The sequence below is a fragment of the Balearica regulorum genome, chromosome 8, assembly GCF_011004875.1.
Source record: "Balearica regulorum gibbericeps isolate bBalReg1 chromosome 8, bBalReg1.pri, whole genome shotgun sequence".
NCBI lineage: Eukaryota > Metazoa > Chordata > Aves > Gruiformes > Gruidae > Balearica > Balearica regulorum.
The window spans coordinates 31,229,706-31,252,111 of record NC_046191.1 but is presented as its reverse complement, the minus strand read 5'-3'; the positions used below and the strand labels follow the sequence as shown (position 1 = coordinate 31,252,111).

Genomic DNA, 22,406 nt, shown 5'->3' with positions numbered 1-22,406 from the left:
ACCTGTGCACAATGTAGCATCACTGGCAGAGGTGAGCTGACAGTCAAGATTTTACTAACAAATAAGAAGGAATATGTGAACCGGAGACAGGTAGAAAGGACCCTAAGATTGCCATCCTATTTCTGCGGAGAATGCAAAGGGGGAACCAGCACAGATATTCAAGAGATGCTGATCTAGTTGAAGCATCTGATTAGGAAAACCCACTTCAAAGAGGCATTTCTAATAGTGGAGGCAAGTGGGCAAGATGCATTTGTCAAGGGCAGAGTAAAATATTTCATTAAGCAAGGTGTGAAAGAGCAAGACCTTAAGAAAAGGAGGGTCAGCTGTATGGATGGTTAAGACAGACCCTCAAGGGAAAATAAAAGAGAAATGAAAACTGAAAAAAACTCATAATTTCAAAACATTAACACACACAAAAAATTAGACTTGCATTCAAAACTGCACCGCTAAAGCACGGCATGCCAGCTTGCAAACTATTCTGCATACAGAGGAGAAAGGGGGAACCAAAATATGTATGTTTAGTAATTTAATAATGGTATATTAAATCAATTTACTTTCTCTTTTTGTATCTCAAATATTAAGTATCAATGCTTCCCCTTCCCCCAACCATTTCATCAATTGCTTATCTCATCAAGTCTTAAACTATAAATATATATACACACACATATATAGCATTAAGTTCCATCAAATCAACAAGTAAAACAAGAGAGTATATACAGGAGCAGCACTTCTGCCTAAATGCTGTTCAAAACTGTTGGGCATGCAATGCTAGGAAGTCTTGGCTCTTCTACCATTGACTAAATCACTGAATAAGTAATTGAAACAATTTTTTAAACTGAAAATCCTCTGAGAATGCGAACAAGCCAAGGCAGAGCTAGGACAGCTTTCTAAAATTGCCCACTACACTCGTCACTGAATTAGCATTTTGCATCGCTCATCTTTATTCCTGCTGGGGATCAAACAGGAACGGCCACGTCAGTGTGCCAAATCCACCTTTTTTCCCTTTTTTAATGCTACAAGGAAACTAGCTTTGACTCTTCCTTTATTGATTTCTATGGCCCACGTGACAAATCACACAATTTACAAGTTAGATTGCTTTTTCCATAGACTAAATGAAATTAGTAAACAAGGCCAGCTGAAACTGATGGAGGAGAAAAAACTTTGTCTCCATCTCAACACATGAAACAGGACTGATTGACTCTATGGAGTATGAAAGTAGACACTAACTCATTTCTTTGCTCTGATTGTTTTTGGGAGTTCAGAGATAACATCTTTCAAGACCCCAGTATTTCTTTTAATTTCATATGCCATTTTTCCCAATGTATCTGATCTGAAAGATCAATTAGAATTCCTTTGTGGGAAGTCATTCCCATCAGTTCAATTACTCCATGTAATTGTTTCAGCAATCATAGTTAAATACCCATTTTAATTTTTATTTAGAGACTCAATTACCAAACATCAAGCAGATGTAAACACATTTAAAATTTTATCTTATCTCCCTCCTATGCCTTCTTCCCCAGTACAAATACCATTTTACCCCTCAGCATTCTCTAAATCATAAAAACGCACATGCAGTCATTTAAAACCTCCACATAACTCCTAGTGCTCACTAATGCTTCTTTCCCAGAGTTGAAGACGAGCCCATCGTGGCTCGTTAGGCACGAGCATGGATAGACAACACTCCTACCTGCTTCCACCCCATGCGCCCTACAGCTCCAAAAGCCTTCATGGATTTATCTGTGCATTATCCCCCCTCCGCCTTTCAGGTGAAAAAGAATCCCAGTTGCTGAGTTATCAGGAAGAATTCTGTTTCGTGATGCTTTTATATATCTATTTTAATCAGCAACTGATCCATTTGGCTCTGGTGCTCTCATCTTTCCCCAGAGCCTTTCCCAGATAGACCCTTTCATTCAAATGCTACTAGTAGGTATTGTAATTCAATTCTATTCTTGCATATAATTCACTAAACTTCAGCGAGATGCCTGTCAAGCAAGTCAATATTTTACACTCCAACTTGAATCCATTTTTTTGCAGTGTATCAAAATGCAAATTTATTTTTTTCCTCCTAAGAGTCACAATCTAAGTAGAACCAGCCTGGAAATGGGAACACCTAAATGAAATGGCAAACCAGTGGTTGCAAGAATGATCAACGTATCTCCTGAAGTCCAGAGATAGCAGATGTCGTCAGAACATCTAGTTACAAGTGCATTAAAACTCCCCGAGGAGAAAGAAAACGCAGAGTTGGTTAAACATTTATAGGTACCTCCGAGTTTCAGTTGCTGCATGCATAGCGTGATACAGTTTCCTCCCAAAGCGATACCTGCTCTGCTCTCAAATCTTTGTATTCTCACCATGAACTATTTAATCTAAGTGAATAAAAGGCTCATCATGCCTTCCCCACTGACTACTTCAAAAAAATAAAAAACATCATGTTAACAGCGATGCTGTGCCCAACCTAAGAAAACACGAGCCAACCCATGGGGATTGTAGTTGCAGCTATGGAAAACAGGCACAGCCAGCATTATACAGCATGCCTCAGGTAAAACCAGTTAAAGTTCCCAGTATGGCTTTGTAGTATTTATAGAGCAACGCTGTAAATCAGAAAGAACAACTATCACCACGTTAACACATTAACTTTATATGAGACTCTCCAAGCTGAGCTTTGCCTGGTTGCCTTAGCAATCTCAATAAACACACTGGGTGACTTAGCTCTGATAGAGGCACCCAAATGAAAAAGTCAGGCTGCGGGACCAAGTTGCCACTTAGGTATCATGATGTCTTCTGGGTGATTGCATACTTGAAAAAAAGTCTTACTCAACGGTATTTTAACTGCAAAGACACCTCAGTTCTGGGCACAGCAGCCAACAATAAGAATTATGAAACAAATAAGAAACAAAAGGAAGGAACAAACAGTATCTCTTTGCCCAACACCCCTTTTACCTACCTGCACAGCCAAAAGCTAGGTGATACCTAGAAGAGGGGCTAAATTTGACACAACACACGTTGGCCTTGGCCTCGATGCTTGCTACTGAGTTGTCCAAGTTGGTAGACCACAGCTTCACTAGAGAAACAGAAAAAGAGAAATGAGTAAACAAAACCCAAACAAAATTAACCAATCTCACCCGAAAGGCATAAAATCTAGTTATTTCATAAATAAGATTCTGAAAAGCCTCACTTGCCAAGATGTTAGTGATTATAAACGGTCAGTCACTGCCCATGGCTAGTAAGCTTGAAAACATTGTCAAGTGCACACTAAATATTCTGCCCACCTCCATACACACAGGAGATGCAGAAAGTCCACAACCTACATGGCTGAGAACATCAGAGCAAGTGACTAACGACACGTTAGAATCTCAGTGTTTAAGGCTACTGGAGTGCAGATTCATATAACCAAGAGCACGAAGGCTTGCATCCTTTTTGTTCCTCGTCCCTTAGCTGAGATGCAAGAACTTCATGCTCCATGACAGAATAGCTTTGCTCGGAATAAATATACCTAATTGTATGCTTGAGCACAGTGAGAACAACTTGTTTTATTCTCAAAAAACTGGCACAGACAGGAAAGAAATCATGTGCTGGCTTCCTATGATGATATATTTCCTTGGTACAAGGAACTCTACTGTTCTATGAGACTACTGTGGGAACACTGATTAAACTTGATGGTACAGAATGATCTCTTCCCCCAAGTACTCACTTCAGTGCTGCGCAGGATGACCAACAGTCTCCCCCAGCCTCCACAAACACTTCACGTACCATTTAACCTTAAAGATGAAGAGTGCCAGGCATAGCCAAATCTTACTATTAAAAGCTACAGATGAAACACTTTGCCCTCAGTCCAGGAGAAGGGGCAGCACACTGGCATCAGCCCCCACTGAAGCCTACGAAGTAGAAAATAAGACTTAAGTGTTCTCCTTCTCCCTTTTCTTGACGAGCGGGTTGCGCTGTACTTGAGTATCACGATCGGTGTGCCGTGGCAGGAAGCAGAGCACCCTGAAGCCGATGTTTGAACATGCAGGAGCTCCATGGAGGCTTAATGCCCTAAACAGCACCCACGAGCTGCCTGGGCTTCTTCAGATCTGTGGCCAATGGGTTCTCTGCTGTCTTTTTACAGAAAGCTCACTTTGGAGGTGAAGTGAGCAAAAAGGGCAAAAGAACAGGAATCTTGTTACCCACTGTGGTCAATACGTGAGGTAAGCAGTCTTATGGTGCGTCCCCACACTGTCCAAGGGGTCCTCTTGGTCAGCCTTTCCCAGGAGCTTTAAAGGAAAAGCAAGGCTTCCATGCTGATTACCCAAGGACATTTTAGATGGTCCAGGAAAGAGAGGAACGCTGGCAGGTTTGGTCTAGCACACCTAGTTTGTAACAGCATGGCAAGCAATGAAAAGCAACAAGATCGAACTATTTCTGAGCCTACTTCGGAGAACTGCTTCAAGGATGAAGGAAATATTTGACTGCTCAGAGCACACCAAGGAATCATTTTAAATACAGCGCTGTGTGGATATCTGACAGCTGCCTGGAACCATTATAAAGCAGCACACATACACCAGAAATACAAGCACTGATGTATACCATATTTGCATATAAGCATTATGTAGAATTCAACGAAAACAGCACCCATTCTGTTGTTGGTTTTCAGAAATAAATCCATTCTCATTTACCAGAGCTATTATATTCACCCTAAACATCTAGCTACATTTCTAAATGGAACCAACAGCTTTGCAAGTGTGGCTTAAGGTGCTCTCTTCTCCCAGGTGAGACTGGATGATACACCCCCTCCATCGTGTTTTGCGCTTGGGAACGGGGAGGGGAATGGAGCCAGGAAGGACAATTTTACAAAACAATAAAACATTAGCAGGAGAGGACATCACATTTATGGATGAGATGGTATAGGAAGCATATAATACCATGATTGCAAGAGGACATTGTTGCCAGACGACACTGCTTCAACTTGAGGCATGTGGGGAGGTTACATGATCTCACAGTTCAGAGCGACATTCTGCCCAAATCTAGTACTAAACCCACTTGAAGCCTTCCAACCAGGTATCAATATTTCAAGCTGCAACCAGAGCGGCCCAAGTCCCTCCTTGACACCACCTCTAGTAAACAGATGGCCATCTGGTCTCACTTTTGTAGCAAAAGGTAATTGAGGGCTCTGTTTCAACTTGGCTCCTTTTTTCATTCAAGCTTTCAGGTCATAAGCGGAGCCATTTAATCTGGTGAAGAGTCAACCTGCGTGTTTAAAGCCATCATAATATTCGTTACAACTGACAGACACAGATTAGAGCCTGCAATTTCTGTGATCTAACTGCTGTGGGATGCGCTGGGCTCCAATTATATCTTAGTCAGTGCCATAAAAAAAGGCTATACGCAACATATAACAACACGCAATGAAACGTGTCAAGTTTTACCTGGAACTGCCCATTATTTTTTAAAAAGAACTGACAGGTTAATAAAGCGTAATTCATAAGGGTAGAGTTTATTTGCTGTAGCTTTCTTCAATTTCGCGAAGGTCGAGGCAGTAATTATACAACGTACAGATGTCTTGATAACACCTAGAATTGTGTTGATGAGACAAGCAACCATCTGAGATTGACTATTTTTAAAACATATGTTCTCAAAGCATATGTTTCCTAATTTTGCAGCTGCTGAGAATGACATCTCTGTGTGGCCAAATGTCTACCCCTCACCAAACAATTAAGAAGATGCCTCTGGAACAGCTTTTTCGATTTATAATGTTTAGGTATTTTTCAGGATATTTTTTATTTTGTTGGAGCTTTACACCAGACATGTACATTTTAAGACAATTTCCTCTACATCAGTTCCGTGTCTAAACACTAAGAGGTAGAAGCCTGTACTGCCATAGCTGAAGGTGTCGTTGTACACAGTTGGTAAACTGATAGTAAGGATATTTCATCCAATCTGTCATTCTTGAAACTCTTAGCTGGCCGTGTGATGGAGAAGCTGCCGTTACCCCGAAGAAACTCTAAACCAGGAATAGGATACTGCTACCAAAAAACCCATTTGCACAGATCTGAGGAATCCCTAGGAAAGGAGGAAGCTGCTGAACTACTCTGCTAGGCAGAAGTTTTGATCCGCTGCCTTATGCGGGTCAGGAGGATGATGTAAACTGATGACTGTTAGCAGGCAGTGACCACAAGGTATTCCTCCTTGCATAAGACACAGCCAGACAGATATTTTGGTTGGTATTTTAACTACCAACGTCTTCTTGACCTTTCAAGGTATTCCCAATTGAAACCAACAACCCCACAAATCTCCAGGAAATTTTTGAACTTTTTAGCCAGAAAAATGAGCAAACTGGAAGTTCAACCTGATATTTTAAAAGCAATAAACACCTGTACCTCCAGTTAAAGTCAGCAGAAGCTGAAGGAGCTAAGTATCACTGAAAATAAAACCCCAAACAATTCTCTGGAAGTCCTCAAAAAAGCTGGGGAGCAAACTCTGATGTGCAGTTCTCAGGTTAGTTGCCCCTCTAAAAGGCCATGCTGCTTTTTTATGAAATCTCCTTTGCCCCACTGAATTCACTGACACTACAAAAAATAACCATAGGATTAGCACCTGTGGTCTCACTTACCAAGGCAGCATGGAAATTACTTTCCTTATACATAACGAAACAGATGCTTGGATTCCTCCTTGCCATGAGGCAATGCAAAGTAACCTCTCACTACAGCTCAGAGCTCTAAGGTGCTGCTGTTCTGCTCCACTTCTCCATTTTGAGCCAGGAAAAAGCAAAGGGACTACAGCTTACAGAAAGGACATAAAACCCAGGGCTCTTTCTCCAGTTGAATTTGTCACTACTGCTTGTATCTCCTTGAGCTTCAAAAACCACCCCAAGGCAGAGAACGAATGCTTCATCACTCCAGAACAGACCTCTACCACAGTGGCATCACAAAATACTTTGCTCTATCTGCTAACTTTACCATGGCCATGAAACTACATTCCCAAACCAGAACAGACAGGGGTGTTGGGTTGGAGAAGCAGCTGGAAGTCATTAGCTAAGTACACTAGCTCCAGCCCTATCCTGGCACTTTGATAGCATCATTTTGCCTTCACAAAATTAAATAATCTTTTCTGCTCGAATAGCAGAAATTCACTCTTACTTACATGAGAATCATAGCTCCTGCCATTATGTGCATAAAAGAACTGAAATTAAGACACTGCTGTTTCCCCAAGCTGCTTGTAGCACAAGTAAACACTTTAATTTTGCTCACCACTGTCTCGTTAGCATACACCTTTGGGTCCCTATAGACATACGCAACTACCTTTGCCCCTTTAAAAGGGAAGGGCACGACAACTGTTGATAGAAGTGAGGTTTTCATACACACAGTAGTTACTTCAAATATAATAATGCTTTTATGCTCTCATTATTTGCTATTAAAGTAGAAAGATCTTCCACAAATAAGCATCCTGGATTATCTTTATCTAAGAACGAGGACAATGCAGGACCTAAGGCCCAAGGATGCTGTTTATAATTATATCAGAATCATTTTATCCCTAACAGCACCATTCATTAGCACCCCATTTTGCTGCGCCTGAGCCCTGGCAGAGACAGCTGTGAAGCACTGATGCTGGGATTTTTCATCTAAAAGCTCCTTCCCCAATGCATGCCTACCGAGCGTACCAAGTGCTTTAAAAATTAACTTCCAACTTGAAAAGAGCAAGGAGAGACAGGCAGATACACAGGCAAGTGGGAAGAACTGGCAAAGCTGTCACTTTTTTTGCTGGCTTGTCCTGATCACTTGACAGGAAAAATGCTATGCTTTCTGGGGAAGCGCAGCGAGATTGGCTCCAAGTGCTCTGGTCACACCAGTATCTATCAGCATTGAGATTTCTTGTGAGGAAGCCCAGCTTAAAGTTAGGCAAGTTTGAATTAAGCCAACTCGTCATTGGTGTTACCTTTTCCTCACATTTAACCCTTTCAATGAGATCACCGAAATGGACGTTGGACACTGTAACACTAGTTTGGACATTTGCTACTATTGCTCTGTACCTTAAAGACTTCTAAAATCTGTGCTTATTTCCAACACTTCCACACAGGACTCCATTTGTCTCTAATGAGCTTGTTACACATGCAAATCACAGGCAAACCACAGTGGAAGTAACAGGATAAAATGTTCCAGCCCAGTTTTATTCACCAAAACCCCAATACACCTTCAAAAGACTTTTGTGAATTGATATGGCAAGTTATGCAGATCTGCCAACTTTACTACGATAATTTCTAAGTAAACGCTACGGTTTTAGAAACTGTTCCTGAAAGAGCGCACTGTTAAACTAGAGACAGGAGCTCTGCTCGCAGCTGGCTTTGCAAAACTGGACAACTTGTTCAGATGCTAATAAATGCATGTCTACCTGGCTGATAAGCTTTTTCAAATGCATAGCATGAGTGGGGAGCAACGTGATGAAGAGGTTGATAATTTACAAGGTGAATATTCACTCCTGCTGCATTTAAGCAGACAGAAAACACTCTTGACTTCCACCAAAAAAGAAGGAGGGGGGAAGTATCAAAAACATTTAAAGCCCACCTTAAATATAAAATAATCATTAAAGCTACATTTTGTAAATGGAATTACCAGCTACATTAAGACTGACAAATGCAATTAAGAAAGACTAATACAGCTTGCTTTTGAAACAGAATTTAAAAGCATTTTAGAGAGGGGGGAGCCGTTTGCAAGGTTTGATGTTTATGAAAAATTAATTTATCATTTCAAAGCAAATCATGACGAGCTCTGTCCAGAGCTGTATCAGCCCATCTAGGGGAGTTGATCCCCACTGACTATGAAAGGAACTCTAGAGCTCTTGCTGCTTAATAATTCTAATTTGATATTGTAAACATACTACAGATAAAAATCTTGTTCATTAGGGATGAAGAATACTACATATCACTCAATGCTGTCCTTTTCTTTAGAAGTTTCCTGTTTCTTCTTAGAAGAGGAACATTTTTCTACCAGTATGTTGGGAAAGGGCTTGTCTTAAGGGTTCTCTCCAAAAGACCCCAGAGGGTGGAAAGGTGAGAGCTGCTCCCATTCAGTCCAACTCTGACTCTGTTAAGCTCTAAGAAACAGCGTACATCGTGAAAGCTGAAAGCTTCTCGTTGTGTGCAGTCTTTAACATTCACAGCTACAAGTAAAACAGCAGCAGGCATTTTTAACTTGTGTTTTTTCACCAGCAATCTCATTTTTGAAATATAAATACATGCTGTTCTTTTGAAAGGCCCCAAGGCTTTAACTCAACAAGCTTAACTAATGTTAAAACATGTTTTGCTTTGTTTAATGTCCTGGAAAACACTAGCTAGAGAGCACATTACCCAAAATATGTGAACATTGCACCAAGAAATCTTAATCCAAAGCCTCTCCTCCTCTAAGATGCAAACAGTTCAGTAATACCTTTACATATTACCATGTCGACTACAATATTGAAGGAAGCTACTTGAAATATCACTTTTTTGTTCCTCAAAGGGAATACACAAAATTTAAGCCTTCTGCACAGAGACTGAAAAAGAATAATACCTTTGGCATCATCAGAGCCTGAAGCCAATAGCTTTGGGTCCATCAAGTTAAAGTCAACACTCCAGCACCTTTTCTCATGTTCCTGTTTAGAGAAACAAGAAGAATATTGCAAGGTAGTGAGCTGTAATCTGATAAAATAGTAAAAAAACCCCACATGCTGTCTGGTATAAATTGTCAGGAGAATCCTGGACAGAGAAGCTTACTGTGTTCAGCAGTTTCTCAAAAAATTATCTTTACTCCCAATCAAACCAATACTGGCAGTATGCTAGACATGACATGGAAGCAGAAAACAGTAAAACGGCAATTTTAAAAACTAAAACTGGTGTCTCTCACTTGAAAGAAGAAAAAAATTATTTCAGGAGTGCCCTAGTTTTCAGCTGGGCTAGAGCTAATTTTCCCAAGAAGCTGGGAGGGGACACAGCCAAGACAGCTGACCCAAACTAGCCAAAGAGCTATTCCATACCATACGATGTCATGCTCAGTATATAAGAAGGGGGGAACTGGCCAGGGAGGAGGGATTGCTGCTCAGGGACTGGCTGGGTATTGGGTTCTGGGCAGTGAGCAAATTGCATTGTGTATCACCAGCTTCATATATTCTTTTATTAGCATTATTGTTGTTATTTTCTTCTGCTTTTGCTGTCCTATTAAACTGTAAAACCCACGAGTTTTACCTTTTTTCTCCTGATTCTCCTCCCCATCCCATCGGGGGAGGAGTGAGTGAGCAGCCTAAACCACGACAAGTAAATATACATTAAAGACTTGTTTTTGCAGCATTGTTTGACTGGCTGTGGTTCCACGGTGTGCTGCTTCTTACTCTAGTAGATCACAGTTTTACCTCCCAATACTGATTAGATGCCTGTTCAAAGCCATTTCAAACATCTCGAAGTCCAAGAAATCCTCTCCTTCCTACTGAGTTATTAAACAAAGCTTCTGGTGTGTAATCCTGTGCTTTTCCACTCAAACATTCTTATAAGGCTGCACACCCTCCCCCAAGACACAGAAAAGCTGTATTGCTATGCTGGCGCATCCCACATGGCAGCAAAACACTGCATTGAACGAAACCTGAAATTCAGTCAAACGCTTTAAAGGCTTCACACAGGCTTGGAAGACGACGACACGAAAAGCTCGCCAGGACCAAGTCACTAAAGGATTTCTAATACATACGAAGCAGATGTCAGCATGCGTGCCTCTATGCAAATCCAAATAAAAAATTCAAGTAATCTGACAGGAAGCAAAATGAGTTTGTTTTAAAATAAGCAACAGCTGGTCTTCTCTAGGTTCATTATTCAGCCTCAAAGAAATGCAAAATATATTTGAAAGGAAAACAGACAAGATTTATTTTGTCCAGTATAATTTCTTTTTAATTGAAATATGCAAAGGCTTAGTGAAAACAATCCTAAAATGGCCAAAACACAATGAAAAAGTAAACAAGGGCTTAAACAGGAATTAAAACTCATGTTGAGCTGTCAAGAAGGGGGAACTGAAAGCTAGCCTGCAGTTCATTCATTATCCCTGACCACTTTCAATGCACTACGCTATCTACACAACAGCCTGCAGCACTTCCAGCCTCTCCCCAAACAGACCATCTTCTCTCCCGACCTCCTTGTTCAGATCACAAGCCTCTCAGAGTCCATTATATAGGAACACAATGTTCAAATTGCCTGAAAAGACAAAGACCCAAGAAGTTCTCCTTAAACTGGTCTCGCTGTTGAGCTCAGCCCACTTGCGTACGTATGCTGCTCTGCCAAGGAGACGACTGTACCGGGAAGGGTTCTGCCTACCGCTCTGTTCTCCCAGCCTCGTCACTTAAGCCTGCATTTTGCTCTTCTGCTTTATGAAGCACCTGCAGCAATCACTGCAGGATTTTACAAAAGGCTTTTGACAAAGACTGAAGTGGAACAGATATGGAGAGGCAGAGGTTTCTAAAGGAAGCCGAGACAAACAGCTTCCAGAAACTGGCTTCTCCCTGTGCAGATTCCCTGCCCAAAAGCAGCAGTGAGAAAATGTCAACTGCCTCATGACTGCAACGAGAAGATATAGCTGCCTCCCTGGGAGGACTACAGCTCAATAAAGCTGTGCAGATGAGACACATTTACCAAACAGGAGGAGCATCCATTTCACCCTGTGGAACGTAAAAGCCTACTGCTGTACTAGGAGCAGAATCTCAGACTGAATACTGATCCCTCGACGTGGTCCACGGTGTGGGAAAGCGTTGCTCCCTGATTGCATGTTACCTGGTAGACCTTGGATCTTTGTCCCGTGAATCCATCCCAAAGGATGACAGTGCCTTCATAGTCGCTGCTGGCTAACAGGTTCTTGTGGTAACTACTCCAGCTGATACAGCTTAAAAAGAAAAAAGAGCCATGGTCAGTCTTACATTAAATCATACCTTATAACACTAAAATCACCCTTGCAATGTCAGACAATTAGTGTCTTTGCAAAGCATGCAGCATTTGATCAAGTCACCTCACCGAAACACTCGGGATAGGACAAAACGAAAACCCATCAGGAACATAACAAACCTTCCCCCTAAGCTGAAAGAAAAGCTTGATTGGCTGAAGTGACGTGGCCTCCCTCAATATGAAGTGCTAGGGCTTGGGATTTTTTTTTATCATCTCTAAAACTGCAATTGTTTTGCAATTTGAATTCCACAAGAATTCTCACAGAGCGCTCAGGGTTTGACTTCCTAGCCTCTTGCCAATAGCTACTACTATTATTATTGCCATAAAGACAACTACTTCCCTAACAGAAGCTGCATCTGTAAAACACACAGCTGCACGGATGGTAAATCAACCTGTACTCTGGCACATACCTGATGTTCTATACATGTACCTACGTGCAAACCAAAGTTTGACTTCTGAGAAACTACTTCCAGCTTTCTGTAAATGCAGAAAGACCTCCCTTCCTATCCAGAAGGAAACAGCAGTTTGTTTGCTGTGGATAGTTTAGGAGATGTTTCGGATCGAAAACTGCAAAACAGTTTGCACAGGTTTATATTTTAAACTGAATTAAATGGCTGTGCAAAACCAAATGACAATTTCACTGACAAACTCTAGCCATCAGCAGACAAAACAAGAGCAGTGACACTGCCAAGTCACACTCGTAGCATTCTGGCACTATACCTCCACTCTAACTCCTCCCCCCCCCAAAAAATATGACAGAGGTAAGAAAATTTGTAATACTTGTTCACCGATTTTTGGACCATCTGGCAGAAAAGCACACCAGTTGGTATTAACTGTGATGCATGTAGCAGAAGCTGAACTGACAGATCCAATTCGTGCAGGTCACCGAACAGCTCTGACACAGTTAACTAGATTATTGTAGCCTTGGGGCCAAGTTTTAACCAACAATATAAACTAGAAGTCCGTGATTCTGGAACTTTTTAGTACTGCTTTGATCAGTGCAGCTACACATTGAAATATGATGTCGGTACATGGATAGTGACTTAGGAGTACTATACCTCAGCAAATTCTTGGTTCCACTATACACTTCCATCCTGTTTTCCTCAGGAATTTACACATTGAAGGGGAAAAAAAAATCTTTTCTTTTTTTAAGGTAGTTAAGTATAAGCACTTCTATTTCAACTAATGAAATATCAGCAAACAGCACTAGTGTTCTGCTCCTGACCACGGTCAAACTTAACTTACTGTGGCGTGAGAGTTACAACGCAGAGGGACTATGCACACCAACCACTAATCATAGCTCACCACTGTTCAGTTGCATGGAAGCAACAAGCTTATCTGAGGTTCTGGAGCAGCCAAATAACGGGAGGCAAGAAACTCAGCTGGTTTTTAAGACAAATTTGAAGAAACACAGGGAAGGAATAACATGTTATTGGTGTTTGCATCAGCAGGAAACTTCACCGAGTGATCCAAAAGACTTCCAGCTCTGATTTCCTCTGTCTGCACAAGTTAATCTGTAACTTACAGAAATGAGACAAAGTCATCCAACAGCAGCAGCTTTCTGCAAGCCTCTCGCGCCACTGCGCGATGCTTGGAGAAAGCCTCCAGGACCCACCTTCCCCAGCGGATCACTGGGAGCTTTCTTTAGAATGGCCAGTGCAGAGGGATATTTGATGACACTGCTTTCATCCTGTCAAACACTTCTCCCTGCGTGCACTTCTATCTAGCTATCATCTGTACACACACTTGCACGTTTCCTTCTTATAGCAGCACCCCTTGGTTTTAAAAATTTGCATTCAGAAACTTAAAAAGTTTTATTCGCCCAACATAAGTCATCACCTTTAACCACCACCTGCTTAGAGGACAGTTGAGCTCAGGCAACGCTTTCCCTGGTTTCACCTCTTCCACCACACATCATTAATTAAAAAACATTAATGTCCTCAGCCCTTGTAGGTAGAAGAGCCGTCCACAAATGCACCATCAAGGAGCTATCATTATGCCAGCTCTACTCCTGTTAGGTACCCACACAGAAAAGCAGGTCTTGACAGTCTATGATTTACTAGAAGCCTCATTCAGAGAGGCTTAAGTGGCTCCCTGAGGGCCAAATGAAGCTGGCAGGCACTGCCCACCAGCACGGCGAGGTGAAGGTTGCAGCAGTCCAGAGATAACCGCGTCTGACGTCTGGAGCCTTGTTTCTAGGCAGAGCAGTCACTGACGGAAGCAAAAGCGGTTCAGAGCCCTAGAGCTACAACGCAGTGAGGGTCTGGGCTGGGAGCAGGCTCCAGCTAATGGCAGGGGGGTAGACGCTGCACTACACATTTATCAGTTCAAACCTCCTCCTCCTGCCATCTTATCTCCACTCAAGTCAGGGCTTCAAGGAGCTTAAGGGACAAAAAAAAAAAAAATTATAAATCTGTAAGTTTAGCCATCACACAAAAGCAGGAATGATACAGCCCAGGGCCAAATCTTAGAGAGGGCAGTCTTCTATCTGGATGGCTTTGAGAGCACATCAGGCAGCATCAGCAAGTGGAGGGGGTCCTAGAGAAAGGCAGATGGATTGTCAAAAAAGAAAATCACCCCAGACAATGAAAATTAGGAATTACTGAGTAGGTAGAAAAATATAAAGGACAGAGTTTAACAATTCTGTTTGAGATGTGATAGATCCAAGGATATAAGAAGTGTCAGGTTTGTAGGGAGTAGTAGTATTTTTATCAGATCAATCAATATAAATTGAGAAAAAGGAAGGGCTTCTGTGCCCAAAAGCACGTCCATTGAGAGTGGCACAGCAAAGATCAAGCTAAGCATTCTGTCCCACTGAAGTCCAATGGTGTTAACAAGGAGTTAACACTCACTTGGAAAGCATTTGTAGATAGACTGAGAGGGGAAAACAGGAACTGACAGGTGAAAAATGTTTAGGGATTTGCAGCCACTAAATGGTTCAATTAACACCTTTTAAGTCACACACACCATAAATCTTTCATTTTTAAGGAATATGATTAAAGGATCATAATAAGACAAAACCAACCCTGTTCCAGCTCTCTGCCTTAATTCTCCCCTCATCACCACCCAACCCTCTTCACAAAATCTGAAACTAGAGCTTTCTCCTTGACATCACAATACCTGAGCTTCTTTGTAACTTAAACTCTCAAAAGTAACCTCTGTAGAGTGCAATTCAGGGTTGGATCAGGTAGAGGGGAGCTCCCTCTCCAGGTAAAGGATGCTTTTTACCAAGGGCTGTCTGTCCTTTGGTTGTATTCTCTGGCATCTGTGATGATAGAAGCTCAAAAGATATCGTCCTAAAGCTGGGACATTACCATGTTTCTCTTCAATGTGGCTTCCCTGGAACCTACAAAGGGTTGAGAAGCTACTGCCATGCTCCCCTCAAGGGAAGCACTGATCTTTCTTCCATGCCCAACACAGGCAATTTTGTTGAAACTTCAAAGATATCTACTTTTTTGGGTTCCCTTGAGATGTTATCACGGGTAACAAATGGAATAACAGACTAAAAAAATGCATGGGTGAACAAGTTGCAGAAAGGGTAAAGGTGAGATGGACCAAAAATGCAGCTTACACAGTCCTCAATCAGGTTAAGCATCCAACCATAAAAAATTAACAAACACAACCTTTTTAGAGACAACCTTTAGGTGGCCTGCAGCCACATCCAGGGAGAAACTGAAATGCAGAGGCTATGAGATATGATACAAAAGCCAGCTAACCTAACGTAAAAGTGCTGGATTAAAAGGAGTTGTACGAGGCCATCTTATTTTAAACACTAGTAACTGTATTTTTTCCAGTTTTTCCTTTGTTCTTTAATCCAGAAACAGGGCAATAGTTACACCCCAGAGGTTTATCTTGCTATAAATTGTGATAGCTTCCCTTCTGCTAGGAGATTAGCCTGGAGAAACTCTAGCTGAAAGCTAATCACTGACCTCTGAAACGCTTTCCTAACCTCGGCATCCGATCCGGACACACAGAAATCCTGACCCCATAAAGATTTATGTGCATCCTTCATTTTATTTGGAGACACAAGTGGGCCAGGCTTGGTTAGCGTTGTCAGTCGCACTGATGTTTCTTTCATGAGCCAGTATTTTTATAGCTGAAACGTCTCAAATCCAAGATCAAGTTACCCAGTGTCAACCACCCCTCTGGCAGCGAGAGTTAAATGGACTTAAAGCTTTTAATACGGCACAAACTGCTGTGGTCTGACCTGCTTCCGAGTGCCAAGTGCTTCACATCCAGTCTATTACCATGAGTCAAACGATGCCCAGTAATTTTAGGACTGAAATGTTTTTAAGGGAGTGATCCATTACTGAAAGGAACATCCATGTGAATAACAACACTAACCAAATACTCCAGAGACATAAAGAATTACATTATGAATGTTTAAAAAAACAAATCTTTTTTTCTAATCAATCTAAAGAAAACCTCTAGTAGGGCTAAGAGACAAGTACTTTTAAAGAAAAACTTCATCTTATAGCAAAGTGAAGCAGTTACTCTGAAAACTGGAATTAATGAAAGTTGAAGGTGTATTTTCTTATAACCTGTTTACTGTCGAATGGGCATCCAACAACTGCTCCTGAAGTTTTTCAGCATAAAGAAGAGCTCATACCTCTCCAAACAACAAAGACTTTAAACTGAAAAATATCATATGGCAAGTTTTTGCTTAATTTAGACTTAATAGTGAAAACTGCCTGCCATTTTAAAAACTGACAGCAATATGCCCATGAACTGCTATTAGGATAGAGCAATCACACATTTGATTTATTGACACTGAAAAATGAAAACAATAAAATACTAGCAGCATCCTAAAAAACAGCCTACTGATGCTTTGCTTTTACTGCACTTGACTAAACAGATGCAGCTGATTTTGGAGGTTTGTGGTAACATCTATCACTGAAGTACAGATGCTGCAAACACACAGTGGTGAACATGCAGAATACTAAACACCGATCTCAAAAGTGTGTTTACCTAACCACACTTGCACATCACCTACTGTAGATTAACAAGGCCTAAAGCCAATTTCTTTTACCCGAATACTAGGTCTCCTTATTTTTCTCCCCCTGCAACCTATGGCAAAAGAACAAATCTGCCTCTTGAATAAATCAGAGAAGAGCTGTGGCTCACTGCTAGCCATTCATCCTCTCCTCATCCTTTCCCACCTCCTCCTGCGCAGGGGGAACCGCAGATTATTGTCTGCCATAGCCAGGGACACAGCAAGTCATAATTAGCTCACAGGGTGCTGTTTATAGCTACTACACTATGCCAGGATTTGTTTCTTGTACTGAAGCTATGAATCTGTAAATGGGATTTTTATGAGGATTTATGTGTCATCTTGTGTTTTTCCTGGAAGCTTATGCCACTGTTGTTCCCGGGGGATGCGATGCACATTTACCAGAAACCCGACACACCAACTTCCTCCCTGTTCTTAAAAATAGGGATGAGAAAGCTCAGCAGATGACAAAAAAAAAAAAAGAATGTATTTAAGAAGCAGGTGGGTGTAAAAAGGGGGTTGGAAAAGAGGAAGAAAGACTCAGCTACAGCTGGTACCAGGGCTCTGCTCCAGAAAAGCCTACAATCAATTACTGCTGGCACGAAGCTCAACCTTTCAGCAGGCACCCAGCTGGCACACAGCAGAGCAGGGCTGGGCTGGTGCCAGCCCCGTCCCAGGCAAGGGCTTCCCTTCCCTGCAGCTGCTCCAGGCCAGCAGACTTGCTCTTGGCCAGACACGAGTCATTGCAAATTCTGTCACCTGTCTGCTTTTATAAAAGCCCATCAGAGATGCTGAGCCTCCAAAAGCTGAGTCACCAATGTAACCGCTAACAATTTATGTTCCGGCATCATCACTCTGAACAAGGTTAACCAGGATCAATTTAGGGTGAGCTTCCCATGACATGTGTTTGGAAAGACAAAGCGCCTGCGGACAGACAGCTCTGGTGCCGCACGAGGATGGAAGGGAATTTACGGGCTGTGCCAGTGTCACGCGCCAACCTCAGCAGAACAGACGTGTCACCACATCCCATCTGCACGGACCCCGGCGTCTCTGCTGCGGCTCCAGGAGCAGAGTGCCCTGGGATGGGTGCTCAGGGGCGGACGGGAGGCTGCCACTCCTCGCGAAGCATCAACGCAGCTACATACCCTCAGCTGTCTGCAAGATCACCATTACCCTCGTGTCTAATAGTGTTTCGAGCAACATTATTTTATTCTTATTTTTTAAAAGGCCTCCTAGAAATAGGCAGGACAAAGCTTTGCACAAGACAGTCCTATTACACAAGGATTTTTATTTTTTTTTCTCCAATGACAGCACCACAATGGAGCCCCAAACTCCAACCGAGAGCTTTAGAAGAATCCCTAAGAAATGACAGACAAAAGAGGTACCCACCCATGTGCCACAGCAGAAATACATCTGTCCCTGACATCAGAAAGGGCATTAGCAGGTAGAGTAAGCCTCTGGAAGAAGCTGAACCTCCACCCAAATTAAGATCAACAGCTTTAAGCCAAGACTTTTTACAAAGAGCAGGCTCCACTTGTTTAAATTTTTTTATTTTAATACAGGTACATTTTCAGCATACTGCAATATTCCGTAATGAAATTACAGGCTTCATATATAACTTCTCCCTCAAGCTACGCCACTTCAGAATAGCGAGTTATTATGCTGCTCGACACTGCGCCAGCGAGCCCCAGCACCAGTGACTGGCAGCACAGCTAATGGATATAGCAAGGATGTGTTTGACTGACAGCCTAACTTTATTTGTCAAAACCAAAAGCACCCACATGCCAAAGGAAGGTTGATATAATGTGGAGGTGCCAGTGGGAGAAAAAAAAAATGCATTTCTTAAGAGGAATGAGCGAAACTAGGGCAAGGAAATGAAAGAAGACGACCCTGTCCACCTCTGCTGAGGCACAAAGTCAGAAAACAATACATTTAGCATCATCATATATATGATATATATGCAAGAAATTTGAAACAGAGAAAAGAAATCTCGAATGCAAGTGATGTCTTGTCTGGAGCACAAAGCTGACAGAAGTAACATCACCAAAGGCGCTAACATGGCTCTCCTCAGCAGCAGCTGCTGGAGAAGGGAAAACAACCATCCTCCTAATGCCTGGCAGGATCATCGGGGTAGATCCCTCTCAAATTTGAAGTAGCAAGTCTGGAATTCATCTCAGATGGACCGAGAAATACCAAACACACATTGCTTTTCCCCTTCTAATTAAGGCAAAAGGTATTAATCAACTGCTAGGTGGTTCTCCTGTTATTCTGCTCTTCTCTCCAGAATAATGAAGCTGAACAGTGGGAACTCTGCTGTGACTCAGTCGAAAACACTGAACATTTCACAAGTCCAGCAAAACACAAGCTCCATAATCAGGACAGCTTATCAATACAAACCCCTCTCAGACTGTTTTTACCCATCCTGAAAGCCAGTCCCAGGGTCAGCTGCATTTTCATCTTTTCCTTCATAAAACAGTGTTACATAACTCCCGAGAATAATCAGCACGAGTGACACAGGAGTGACTGATCTATCTGAAGAAACACAACAACTACAAAACTGAGCCTGACTTTTACGCTATAAAGTAGACTCAAAAACAATATTAATCTCATTGCACACCATTTTGTTTTCATAGAAGCTGGACTGTTACATAAATTTATTACTTACACTTTTATGGCTGCTCTACTGTTTTTTAAAATGTAGAGTACCAAATAAAAACAAATGAGTTCAGAGATGCTGGAGACTTGTATTATAATACTGAATTGGTTTGATTGCCTGTATTATTCACTTTGGAGCTTTAACAGAATGTTTGAATTAGGATTTTCAAGTTAGGCTAACCAGATCCTTTCAATTGAAGCTCTGACACAGTGGTCTATATTTCTTTGGTTTAAGTCATCTAAGAAGGTTTTTAAAATAGGTTGACAGTAATGATAGCACAGAAGCAAAAATCAAGCAAGGTCTTTTCCAAAGAGCTTGATATTATGAGGCTCAGCAGAACAGTACTTCAGGCAGACGTAAATTCATAGGCAGGAGGTGCAGGTGAGGCACGTTTCCTGAGAACTAGCAGCCTCTTGGCAGAATAGAAAGGATCCGGTCAATGAAGAGAACGGAGCCTGAAGGAATCGGTGGCTATTATAAAGAACTGGGCACAAAAGCTACCTTGAGACAAGCTAAAACTTTACCTAGAGCATATCCACTACTCTGCTTTTACCCTCCTCTTAACTGAGTAGGTATCCACTGGCATTTGCCAGGAACACAAAAGCAGTTCACTACCCTATGTCCCTTTCTCCTCCAGCTATGTGGAGCTCCTATTACCTTGGATGAGCCCGGCATACGCAAGTAACAGTGCTTGTGCCACCCGATCCCACCCAGCGTTCAAAGCGAGCTCTCCATCCGCTCCCGCTTTCCTCCTTTCCCCTCCCATTCCCACAATGGATAAAGAAAGCAAAACAGCTACTGCACATAAGCAAATGAAAAAGGCCCTCTGAGTTTAAATGCAAAGTCAACGCCTACCTGATTTTGGAATTACAGGTCATTTCATTCTCAGGGTAGTGAATATCCACCGCGTCCTGAATGACTGTACCATACTCATAGACTTTAATCTTCTTTGTCACCCCAGCGATGGCAAAGTAGTCACAGTCTCGGTCGAACTCAATACTGAGGAACAAAAGCACAGGTTGAGAACTGTGTAACACAACACATGTACTTACCAGCAGGGTATTTTACCACCTAAACATCTCTGTATGGTAGAGCTGAGAATCGCAATTCGCAGTTAGCAAATGCCCTGTTCAGAGCACCTCGTCAGGTCTGGCACACATGCCAACAGAGTTGAGTTCTCGCTCTCAGGCACCATTTTCTAATCCCCTCCAAACACACCCACGTCTCCATTTACTGAAACAGACCTTTTGTGGTAGCACGATCTCCCTCCCGCAGCCAGGATCTTTGTTCAGACACTCTAGAGGTTTTCCAGTTCAGCTACACCATCTACGTTACATGGTACCCAAACGCCAAAGCTGACAGCTTGTCCTGGAAACACGTTTAACATTCAGCTGTATGCTACAGGATGACTGCCCGCTTTTCGGTTTCATTGCTGCATCTCTCAACTCCTATACACAGCAGCTTGGTGAACTGTTAAGTGTTAATGTAGAGTAAATCACTATTTGTGGGGAAAAAAACCCTTCTAAATTCCCTGAGTAACAACAAACGTCGAAACATATATCATCAGTACTGTAAAAGCCACGCACGCTATGAATTCCACTTAGGGTTGCTCATGGAAACCAAGGCACCTTCTTTCTTGAACTGCAGGGCAAGTTTGTAATAGATATCAATGAAGTTGGAAATAAAAGCAGTCACCTCATAACAAAGTTAAGCTGCAAATGAGAAAAGCCTGAGGTTGTACATGAAATACATCTGAGAGGAAGGCAGGCGGCAGGTTACAGACAGCTAACGTCATTGCTACCTTTGCAGCTTGGAAGGGCTGGAGAGAAATCTGTGAGACACCTAGCAGGCAGCGAGTAAACCTGCATCCTAGAAGGAGCTCCAGGCTGCCTGCAGCCCGTGTCACTGTGGATGCGCACATACACCTACCGCCTTCCAGGGGCATCACCCCCAGCAAGACACCAGTTTGGTACTCCTCCCAGAAAGGGGGTGGGGGGGAGCAGTTACCCTCAGTCTCTATGTTTCTATGCTCGGTAGGTCTCCAAGTCTCTTGACAAAGCAATCAATCTACTACTTTGAGAGGTCTTTTGGGGTTCTTCCACTCAGTAATTCATTTCCATCACTGCTGCCCCATCACAATTTTTTTCCAAGAAGCACCACAGCATTTATGAACCAGGCAGCAAATTCTGAATGCCAGCAGAGAAAACCAAGTTTACACTGATTTCACATTCATACAGCTTAAAAAATCCTGAGAGTAGGGGTATTCAAGGTACCTTTTTACAATTAGAAAGCATTAAACCAATTACAAAAAGAGAGGGGGCTCTTGAGGCTGCCCCCACAGCTATAACAGCTAGAATTTTCTACCCCTCAACTATAGCTGAGAAGCTGAAGGCACCACAATGCTTTCAAGGGAAGATGAATTTTAAATGCCAGCAGAGTTTTCAAGTCCTTGTAAAGGAGATATCATCGAGTTATTTTTAAACTATGGAAAGGAAAGATTGTTGATATGCAGTGTGACAATATAAAATAATTCAATGAAACAACTTGCAATTTGGCCTTTTAACTCAGGCACCTAAACTTCTCTGAAGCAGTGGCAGGAGACTGTCCCACTCACGATTACTTGCCAGTTTGCTAGAGGAAAAACGAGCTAGTCAGATCAAGTCTGAAATCACAGGCTCCCAAGAAGGCAAAGAAAATGAACATGCTTATGGCTGGGGAATAAAGCAAGCAAGCATGCATCTATTTAAATAAAACAGGAGAGGGAAAGAAGTCTTCTAAGCAGCCAGACAGCTCTCCCCCCCGCCCCAGATCTACCCCAGTCTAATCACTTTTTATAC

General features: G+C 42.2%; 1 protein-coding gene across 4 annotated transcripts in view; it reads right to left on the bottom strand.

Annotated features, from left to right (window-relative positions):
• Positions 1-22,406, bottom strand: part of COP1 (COP1 E3 ubiquitin ligase) — a 128,139-nt gene that overhangs the window by 53,189 nt on the left and 52,544 nt on the right. For all 4 annotated transcript variants that reach the window (XR_012836637.1, XM_075760456.1, XM_075760457.1 and 1 more), the window contains exons 12-15: positions 20,425-20,568; positions 11,756-11,864; positions 9,522-9,603; positions 2,945-3,061 (exon numbers count right to left, since the gene is read on the bottom strand). Coding sequence is in view for 3 of the 4 variants with exons in the window: in XM_075760456.1 (XP_075616571.1) it covers positions 2,945-3,061; positions 9,522-9,603; positions 11,756-11,864; positions 20,425-20,568 (452 nt within the window). In the remaining variant the exon portion in view is untranslated. The remainder of the gene's footprint in view (positions 1-2,944; positions 3,062-9,521; positions 9,604-11,755; positions 11,865-20,424; positions 20,569-22,406) is intronic.